General features: G+C 39.1%; 1 protein-coding gene across 1 annotated transcript in view; it reads left to right on the forward strand.

Annotated features, from left to right (window-relative positions):
* The window catches only part of LOC122549336 (collectin-10), a 42,922-nt gene extending 38,305 nt beyond the window's left edge, over positions 1-4,617 (forward strand). The window contains exon 7 of the mRNA XM_043688983.2: positions 1,652-4,617. Coding sequence (XP_043544918.1) covers positions 1,652-2,043 — 392 coding nt within the window. The 3' untranslated portion in view covers positions 2,044-4,617. The remainder of the gene's footprint in view (positions 1-1,651) is intronic.
* Positions 4,618-11,147: the final 6,530 nt, after the last annotated feature.

Genomic DNA, 11,147 nt, shown 5'->3' on the forward strand with positions numbered 1-11,147 from the left:
GTTACTTTTGGCAATAGGAATGCTGCCCACCAGGTGAACAATGAATGGGATCCCTATGTGCTTTTTCACAATTTGCCTCTCTCCAGGTTAGTTTCAATTGAATTGATTGAATGGGATTTTCCACCTCTCTTCCAGAGAATGTGAAAAAGTCAGGACGCAATAAAATGATTAAATTACATCATCTTGTTGGCCTCAGAGGATTTAACCAAAAGTGTTTGTCAAACATGCTTTATCAGTTCATTTTGGCTGTGACCTCTTAACGTATTTTCATTTGTACAATGCAAATCTGTGCAGGGAACAAGTTAAAACAAACAGTGTTTGTTTCATGGAAGAAAATTAGGTTTCACAATTTCCAGACTTGTGCAATTTTTCCAAACCGATCTGACATCAAGCTCGCTCAAGTAGGCTTCACTAACTTACACCAAAGGATATAGAAAGAAAAAGTAAACATCTTAGTTTATTCTAATCTCCAATCTTAATTAAAATTTGAAAGAATAAGGCTCCATTCTTATACATAAATTTGCAGTGCCAGTGAGATTGTATGGCAACAATTAGGGTTTACCACATCATTAGACTTTCCAATTTAGTGAATATTAGTGTTCTTGGGTAACCACTGTGGACAAATTCCTGTGAAGTAAAGCAACTTTACCTTCTGTTCAATGCCAAGTCTCTCAATCAGATACCACTAAAGCATACCTTTTGTATGAAGCAGGCAACTTGGACTGCAGCATCTTGATTTCCACATTTAACTGCATGTGTGATCGCTGAAAGTTGGTCACCAAATTACTTCTCAATAACTGAGTGCTGATAGCCTCGGTGCCATTGTTGCAGCAAATTCTGATACATTGTATTCTGCCGCCACAGGAACCTAATTTTCTTCCATGAAACAAACATTGTTTGTTTTAACTTATTCCCTGCACAGATTTGCATTGTACAAATGAAAATACGTTAAGAGGTCACAGTCAAAATGAACTGATAAAGCATGTTTGACAAACACTTTTGGTTAAATCCTCTGAGGCCAACAAGATGATGTAATTTAATCATTTTATTGCGTCCTGACTTTTTCACATTCTCTGGAAGAGAGGTGGAAAATCCCATTCAATCAATTCAATAGAAACTAACCTGGAGAGAGGCAAATTAGCCAGTTATTAAGAAATACTAGCAATATACATGGTCATATCCCTCATCCAAAATATTTATCATTGTAAATTAATGAAATATTGTCATGTCAGAAGGTTGTAGTTGAAAACCTAAGGGGGACAATATCTCGTTTTTCAAATAAGGGTAAGAAGAAAGAATAAACAGGGATTTATTTAGCATTTTGCAGCACAGTACATTTTAAATCACTGCCACTAAATATTTTTGAAGTATGGGCCTTGTTGCATTACGAAGAAATGCAGCAACTAATTTGTGCAAATGGTACCACAAACAGCAATGAAATGAACCAGGCTGAAAGTTGCTCCAGAATCTCGTTCCACCAACTTTTCAAACAGTGTTTTCCAGATCATCATAATTTGCTGCTTAAATAATTTATTCTTCCCGTTGGTTCTTCTGTGAATTTGCCAACTACAGCATCTTAGCAAAAAAAGCAGTCATAACTGCTGGCCACTTGTTGAAAAACAAAATTAATTCTCTGTTTTATTCTCCACAGTTATTGCAGGTATTAAAGAGACAGCAGAGAAATTCTACCTAATTGTGAAAGAAGGGAAGAATTATAATGCTGCACTTCTGCACTGCCAAGACCGAGGAGGAACACTGGCAATGCCAAAGGATGAAGAGACAAACACACTGATTGCTGCCTATGTGAATAAGACAGGTTTATCTCGTGTGTTCATTGGGGTGAATGACCTAGAAAAGGAAAGACAATTCATGTACACCGACGCTACCCCTCTCCAGGATTATAGCCATTGGAGACCAGGAGAACCCAACAACGCATTTGGTGGTGAGGATTGTGTAGAAATTGTGAGCGATGGAGGTTGGAATGATGTGGAATGCCATATCACCATGTATTTCATCTGTGAATTTTTAAAGAAGTTTTCATGATCTAAAAGGAGTTTGTAGGTTTTACCAAAGGTAACACTCACTAGTGGCTTATAATAAAAACATTTTGTTTTTATCTTTGGTTTGTAATGTAGTGAATGATAATTAATTACACTTAATTAGATCAGCCAATTCCAAAGTAAATCATAAAATTATGTACAGAACTTTTGGATTTCAAAGGAGGAAGTTAGGGTAAAATATTAATCGAAGATTTACTTTTCCAATTTGGAATTTCACTATATTGAACTCTGATGTTATATTTATATATTGTTTAGTATATTTTGCAATTTAATGCAGATGATCTAAAATGTTCCCTGCAGTGATCCATTTAATTTAGCCCCATACATTATTTCCTACTATACAGCCCAAATCTTTTTGTACAATTGTCTCTTTTATAGTTTAACAACAGACCCCATTATGAAATCTGGCTCTACCCAATTCTTAACATCTTTACAAATCTCTTTTCAAAAAGGTGAGTACACTAGGGAATATGCATTTCCCATCTCTTACAGTATTTAATATAGACGACACAAAGATACCAAATTCTCAACAATGTGGTCATTTTTTGTAACTTTTGAGCATTTGTAACTAAGGCAATTCTCTCACTCTGCTGTTAATTTTTTAAACTCCATTCCATCAGGTCAGAAAGCTAGAACGTTAAGGGTATTAAAATGGGGAAAATTAGCTGATCAGTCAAAGGTTGCTCTTGTATTGTTTCCTCTTTGTTGACATCCAAGTACTCTTCAGGAAGCAAAACATCCAAAGATGCAAAATCCTTGGTGCTGCAATATTTTAGACATTCCTTCTTTCATCTTCCCTGATATTCAAAAAGTAGACCAAGCTAAAAATCACACAACACCAGGTTATAGTCCAACAGGTTTATTTGGAAGCACTAGCTTTCAGAGAGCTGCTCCTTCATCAAGGAGCAGTGGTCCAAAAGCTAGTGCTTCCAAACAAACCTGTTGGACTATGACCTGGTGTTGTGTGATTTTTAACTTTGTCCACACCAGTCCAACACCGGCTCATCCACATCATGTTCAAAAGGTAAACAGCTATCTATATACTTAATTCCAAACAGAAATAACCCAATGGAGAGTGCTACTATTATTCTTAAGCCCATTTCTGAGATAATGGCAACCTGTACATGAAGGTTCAGTGGTCATCTGCATAGACAGAACCCCAGCTCATAGGTGAGCTCATATGATTTGAATCTATCCTCGGACCTCTGAGAGAAAACAAAACTCTGCTCTGAGAATAAATCCAAAAGTTGTTTTTACAAGGCTAACAGCATTGATTTCATCTCAGTCCACTGCCAAGAAATAGTCAATAGCAGCCCCATGGGAATGAGATATTTCTATCATTTGGTCAAATTCCAACTTTTGGATCATGGAATGTGATCAGTTTCACTTTTGTTTTTGACCTTCTCCCCGGCTCATCTTTCAATTCAGTCAAAGCCAAGAGGAAAGTCTCAGAAAGCCTAGAAAATCTCCACTGGAGCCAAGGCCAGGAGTTGGCCCCCATAAGCTATTAATTAACTCCACCTTTGCCTCCACTGACATCACACAGCCTGTGACAACCCAGAACCAGGTGCCATCTGCAATCACTGTCAAACTGGTGGTGCTGGTAATGGTCATCGTCTGCTGGTTCCATCTCCAGTTGCTTCAGGCTATCATTGAGGTGTCTGCCTGCCAATTTAATTTCAAGTGCACATGCACAATCCTTTATCTGAAATGCTCGGGACCAGCTGGTTTTCGGATATCAGAATTTTTCGAATTTCAGAATAAGTGACAGTAAAAAATCTTACCGGAGAAGCAGACTCACTGAGCAAAACAGGGCCTTGAAACAGAATCGAGGCCTGCCGGTGCTGGGCCTCGCCCCCCCACGTCACACCTGAGTGACATGCATCGAGTGGGTGTCAACTTGGGTTAACTGTTAACATGCCAAACAACCTCATTAATGAGAAAAAAAACTCACAAAAAAACCTTTGGACTTTGGAGCTTTTTGGATTTTGGATTTTTGGATAAAGGATTGTCTACCTGTATAGCATCAAGAGGCTGCACCTAATGCACACTGATGGCAGTACCTGCTCCTGGGCACATGCGAATATAACTGGTCATTGTGTACACCACTAGCTTTCAGGATGAGCCTGTTTCCCTGGAGGTGGGTATCAGTCACACAGTGAGGAAACATGTGTCAATCACTGCAACACAACTTGCTGTGGTTTATCACAGCCCTTTTCTTTATGCTGTAAGATTGTGCCACTTCCCCAGAGCAGCCAACAGCAGCAGTGAGAATAAAGTTCAGAGTGTGAGAAGATACCAAGAGTTGGAACTTTCTTTCATTTTTGGAAAATGCTGTTATCAAGTGGAAGAGACTGACAAATTTTATTTTGGCTTTTTACTCCTAAATATTCGAACATTACCTTAGTTCCAGTCTAAAAGTACATGGGATAAGTGTAAATCATTGTTATTTTACTTTGCCTTGTATAGTGAAACTTCAGTTTGCCTGCTTGTTTATCTCTTTTTGGTAAATGTAAATAAAAAAAGATCTGTTTGAAAAATTGGCTTTTTTGATTTTCAAGTAGAATGTAGAAGGTATAATTAGTAAGCTTTCAGATGACATGAACATTGGTGGTGTTGTTGATAGTGAGCAGGATGGTCGCAGGCTACAATCCGATACTGATCAGTTGGTAAAGTAGGGAGAGCAATGGCAGATGGAATTTAATCCCAATGAGTGAGGTGATGCATTTTGGGAGGTCTACTAGGGGAAGGATTTACACAATGAATGGTCGGGCCTGAAGGAGTGCTGAGGGATCTTGGTCCACAAGTCCATAGGTACCTGAAGATATCTGTACAGATACACAGGGTGGTGAGGAAGGCATTCAGGGTGCAGAATATAGGAGCAAGGAAGTCTTGTTACAACTTTAAATAATATTGGCTAGGCCACAGATGGAATATTGTGTGCAGTTCTGGTCGCCGCACTCAGAGGGACATAATTGCACTGGAAACGGTGCAGAGGAGTTTGACCAGGATGTTGCCTGGAAAGTTATGTTTCAGTTATGATAGGCTGAGTTTGATTTCCTTGAGCAGAGGAGTCTGAGGGGAGATCTGTCTGAGAAATACAAAATTATGAGAGTTATAAACAGAATATTTCCCCATAGTTTCAAACCAGAGACCATAAGTTTCAGGTGAGGGGTTTAGAGGAAATCTGAAAAAGTAAATTTCACTCAGAGGGTGGTAGAAGTGTAGATGTGCTGCTGCCTGAAAGGTTGGTGGAGGAAGTTACTTGCAACATTTAATAGGCATCTGAATGACACATTGGGCTATGGACCAAGTCCAGTTAATGGAATTAGTGCAGTTTGGTGTTTGTTAGTCAGCATAGACATGGTGGGCCAAAAGGCCTTTTTAAAATATATACTGCATGACTCTATAACTCTAAGGAAATCTAAATTTTAATCCTCCTCTTGATTTTCAGCTGTACTGTTCTGGATGTATTCAGATGTAAGTACAACTGCATGTGAACTGCAGCACTCTAATTTTGCTGTAAAATTAAACACACAAAACATTAAATCATAGAGTTATGACAGCATAGAAAAAGACTCTTCGGTCCATTGTGTCCATTCAGTACCTATCTGCTCTAATCCCATTTCCCATTTGACCATAGCCTTGCATGCTACAGTGCTTCAAGTGATCACCTAAGTACTGCTTAAAGGCTGTAATCTTACCATTTCAGGCAGTTAGTCCAAAATACCCAACACCTTCTCTGTGAAAAAAAAATCTCCTTAAATCCTCCCTATACATCTTGCCCTTTACCTTAAATCTACACCCCCTATTAATTGATCTCTCACTGAAGGGGAAAAGATCCTGACTGTCCCCTTTATCATTTTGTAACCTCAATCAGGGCCCCCTTGGCCTTCTCTGATCTGAGGAAAAAGGCTTTGCTGTTATAAGCTCTCTCTAAATACATCAGCCCAGACAAAATCCTGGTGAATTTCTTCTCCAACCTCTCTAGTGCAATCATATCTTTCCTTTTGGCACCTGTAGTGTGGTGCCAAAACTACATATAGTATGCCAGCTATGGCCTAACACCTATACAGCTCCATCAGAACTTCCAGATTCTTGTATTCTATGATTTGGAGATGCTTCTATGATTAGTGTGCTTTCAATTAAACCTGTTGGACTATAACCTGGTGTTGTGTGATTTTTAACCTTGTATTCTATAGTATGCCTTGTCTAATAAAGGCAAGTATTCTATATGCCTTCTTAACCACCCTTTCCACCTGTCCTCTTGCCTTTAAGGATCTATGGGCACGCATACCAAGATTCTGCTGATCTTCTGCACTGCTAAAGATCTTGTAAACATTTTGTCAACATTTCAGGCAGAAAAGAGGCAAATGAAATGTATTCAACATAAGTATGAGGTAAAACACTCATGGCAAGACATGGACATACATAATAAATGGTAAGATTCAGATAAGTACAAAAGAACAGCCAGTCCTAAGAGTTTATATCTATTACTCTCTGAAAGTTGCTGGACAGGAAGACAATGTTATCAAGAAGGTTTGTGGAATACTTTCCTTTGAATGGCATGAGTGATTTTATACCGAGAAGCTGCTAAAACTGCGGAAGATTAATGAACAACTTTGCAAGGTAACATACAGATGAAAAACTCTGAGCTCTGAATCAGCACTGCCAGCAGCAACCATACAAGGAGATTACAGTGAAACAGTTTTATTTGTCTTCTGAGTAAGTGATATTCTTGGTCATGATGCACTAGTATTGTTCTCAGATTGCTTTAGTCTTCTTTCCTTTTATTTTGTTTTAGATCAGCCCACAAAATACATTACATAATGAAGGTGAGATCATTAGGTAATGAAGCTTAGTACCTGGTAGAAAAGGTAATAATCTTGCTGCTGATAGTTCTCAGTCACTAACAGCCAGAGGTACTGACAAATACCTTGAAGTGGAGTCTCCTGAATCCTAGTTTGAATTGCTTGATGCAAAGATTATAAATAATCTTAGAGCAATGTGATAGCTATTACTTTCCCTTCCAATGGCCTGTACAGCTGCAAGTGATTACAGAGCCACACGTATACTTAGTCTAAAATTTATGTCTGATCACAACATTCTGCTCCTCCATATTATGTTCAATAATCATTCTTGATAATTTACAGCATTAAATATTGGTCTGAATATTGTTTCCTTTTTTTAATCTTGTATCAACTTGTGATCAATCTGTTTAAATTTCCAGTCTGTATAGTGGATCCTTATTCTGTATGTACATTTTAACCACATTCCAGCGATAAACAAGCCCTATTCCCATCACTTCCACCTAAGCCTTTCCTAAATGTTGACATACTTTGTACTTCTATCACTAATTATGTGCAATCCTCTGTGTTAAATGTTTCAACCACTTTGGCCTAAACACTGTATATTGTATTTATCCTCCATCTATGTCCATTCATTCTAGAACCCTAAATCAAGGGAATCACTGTATTTTTATCTCTTCATCCCTTTCACTGTTTTAATCATCTCTATCAAATTACCCCATAATCTACCTTATTCAAATTGAAAAAAGCTTCATTTGACTTGCTGCATAAGTGAACATGCAAGTTCTCTGTATTTCTTTTGAAGATTTCACAGACTATCTTTCAGGAGAAGCCTTTCAGATCTGACAAAAATTGAAAATGTACTCACATGGCAGGTGTTGTGCAGTAGCTGCAGGTGGTCTTGTACATGTTTTCAGGAGAAATCTGGAAACATTACAAATGCAATCTAACTCGCTTGTTCTGCCAGAACTAAAGAGATAACCACATTTAGAGTCATAGAGATGTACAGCACGAAAACAACTTCAGTCCAACTTGTCCATGCCGACCAGATATCCTAACCTAATCTAGTCCCATTTTCCAGCACTTGGCCCATATCCCTCTAAACCCTTCCTATTCATATACCCATCCAGATGCCTTTTAAATGTCACAATTGTATCAGCCTACACCACATCCTCTGGCAGCTCATTCCAAACACACACCACCCTCTACATGTAAAAGTTGCCCCTTTGGTCCCTTTTAAATCTTTCCCTTCTCAGTCTAAACCTATATCCTATAGTTCTGGACTCTCCCACCCCACGGAAAAGAGCTTGTCTATTTACTGTATTCATGCCCCTCGTGATTTTATAAACATCTATAAGGTCACCCCTCAGCCTCTGACACTCAGGGAAAACAGCCCCAGCCTATTCAGCCTCTCCCTATAGCTCAAATCCTCCAACCTGGCAACATTCTTTCTGAATCTTTTCTGAATTCTTTCAAGTTTCACAACAACCTTCCAACAGGAGGGAGACCAGAATTGCACACAATATTCCAAAAGTGGCCTAACCAATGTCCTGTACAGCCACAACATGACCTCCCAACTCCTATACACAATGTTCTGACCAATAAAGGAAAGCATGACAAATGCCTTCTTCACTATCCCATCTATCTGTGACTCCACTTTCAAGGAACTATGAACCTGTACTCCAAGGTCTCTTTGTTCAGCAACACTCCCAAGGACCTTGCTTTTAAGTGTATAAGTCAGCTTTGATTTGCCTTTCCAAAATGTGCCACATTACACTTATCTAAATTAAACTTCATTTGCCACTCCTCAGCCCATTGGCCCGTCTGATCAAGATCTGAAGTAACCTTCCTCACTGTCCACTGTACCTCCAATTTTGGTGTCATCTGCAAACTTACTAACTAGACCTCCTATGTTCATATCCAAATCATTTATATAAATGACGGAAAGCAGTGGACCCAGCCTCCCATTCCCATAATCATAACATCTTCACTCAGTTTTCATTTATTACTGGATGAATAATTTCACACTTCGATCATATAATCGATGGACAAACACAATAAGGAGCTTTTGGAAGTCATTGGGTAAATCATGATATAAGCTGAAGAGGAAACTATTTCTGCTCGTCTTCCTGGATCACACTCATTTTTCTCCTCAATAAGACTGCAGGCAACTAAATTGCCATTAATTCTATTACTGTTTTATGAGATGGTGATGTGTACATGGCATCCTGATAAAACCACATCGCTGAGATGAAAAGAAAATCGGTCAAGGTAAAATGATTTTGAAACTCAAAAGGGTATTTCAAGTGTTTGCCAAGCCCCACACAACATAGGAAAAATGGAAAAGAAACAGAATATTTAGCTCAACTAGTTCATGCTAGTGCCTTTGCTTTATTCAAGCACCCTTCTAAGTTTTCTCATTTAAATCTACCTTCAAAGCCATCTATGTCTTTATCCTTCAAACACTTGTCTAACTTAAAACAGTGAATTCAGATATCTCTTGTGCAGATGGTTCTCAGAATCATAGCATCATTACAGTGCAGAAGAAGACCTGTTGGCCTATCGTGTCTTTCTGAGCTATTTCAATAGGTTTCAATCTCAAGTCTGTTTCCCATGACCCTGCAGATTTTATTCCATTTAAATATTCAACTAATGCCACAATTGAACCTGTCTTCAGCAGGCTTCTTGGAGAAGCAGGAAATCATTCAGAAATTAGGAAAAGAAAATCATAAGGAATAGGTTCAGCTGTCAAACACAAAATAAAATGGCCATTATATTTCTGGTAACTTAAATTAATCACATGTCTCCTATTACTGGTACTAATAGGAGTGCCACTCTATCTGGCACTTTGGTGTAACAAGTCAATTTGTTTTGTTGATCAAATGTTTAGTTTGATGTACTTGCAAAACTGTAATCACATTTAAGAGGCTTCAACTCTATTTTCCGAGAAATCATATAGGTTGAACTTCTGCTTGTGTTATTTGGAAACTGCACACTACACATGACAGAAGCAAGTAAAACAGGAATGGTGAGGTGTATAGTGAGTTGCTCAGGTTATCTCAAAGAATTTCCCAAAATTAAGCAAGGCTGGAATAATATTCTTCTGCTTCTTGACTATTGAGAAGAAAAGGAAAGAACCTCTTTACTTACCCAGGTCCGGAAATTATAGTCATGGATGTGTAGATCTAAAGTTTAGGATTCCAAGTGTGAATGCGAGACTGCTAAAAGTTAATCAACCAAAACTTTGTGGTCCACCAATAATGGGAACTTGTTAAATTCTTTCCACTTATTTGTCAGGACAGCCTGACCTGTTAAGTCATTGACTTGCATAATTATCTGACATTCAAATTTTCATTTGACTAAATTGCTCAAGCAAGCTCAAAAGTGGGAAAACCCAACAAGGAAACCATAGTAGGCACCTGATAGGTTCAGCTCACCGCTGGCTCTGAACTACTTCTGTGTTATATCCAGGCACCGACATTTCAGAATATGCTTCATGGGCATGGCTACATGTGCCCATATAAATAGACATTTGCATATGACAAGTGCCAGCCTTTAAGAACCTACATGTTGCATTTCCAATTCATTTGCAGGATACTTCTGCACTTCAATGCTGCATCTTGGCCTGCACCAGCAACAATCATTGTGATGCTGCAGCAAGCTGAGGGAAGATACTGGAGACAATGGTGGGAGTGTCAGAACATGAACCTTGGTGGGAAGTAGCGTGCTTAAAGTGTGAGATATCAGAGAAAAAATGGAGGAACTCATGCTGATGGAGTGGAGAAGGTGATTGACCTTCTTCCTACAGTCTTGGCATTCCTCCAGACCACTGAGACCACACTAACCCAGGTGGCAACCTTGGGTCAGACTGCCATGATGTGCTCTGGTGTTATGGCCTCCACTGCTGGTCCTGGGAGAAGAGAACGTCCCAAATCAGCACCAACCCATCCAGTGGGAGCGCCAAGACCCTGTTCCCAAAGCAGGGTGCCAATTTCCCTGTGACTGCAATGTCCGGGGCAAATCTCTGCAACTGTGCAAGTCAGCTCTACACTGATATTGTTTGTCTGGGTGCACAACAGGCTTTTAAAGATGACATGGGCATAAAAGATGCCAGTTAATTCCAAGATATCTGCTGAGCGGCAAGTTGTTCAGGGAATGGTGTCTGATGGGCAGGGCAGAAATTGGGCGTGAGAGATCCTATACGGTTGTGGTAGGTAAGTAATGAGGCAGCTTCAGTAAGAAACAACGAGAACTTGCTAGGCCTTAGAGCTTCAAACCT

Source organism: Chiloscyllium plagiosum, unplaced genomic scaffold, assembly GCF_037043375.1.
Source record: "Chiloscyllium plagiosum isolate Xiang-an unplaced genomic scaffold, Cpla_swu_hap1 HiC_scaffold_4, whole genome shotgun sequence".
Taxonomy (NCBI): domain Eukaryota; kingdom Metazoa; phylum Chordata; class Chondrichthyes; order Orectolobiformes; family Hemiscylliidae; genus Chiloscyllium; species Chiloscyllium plagiosum.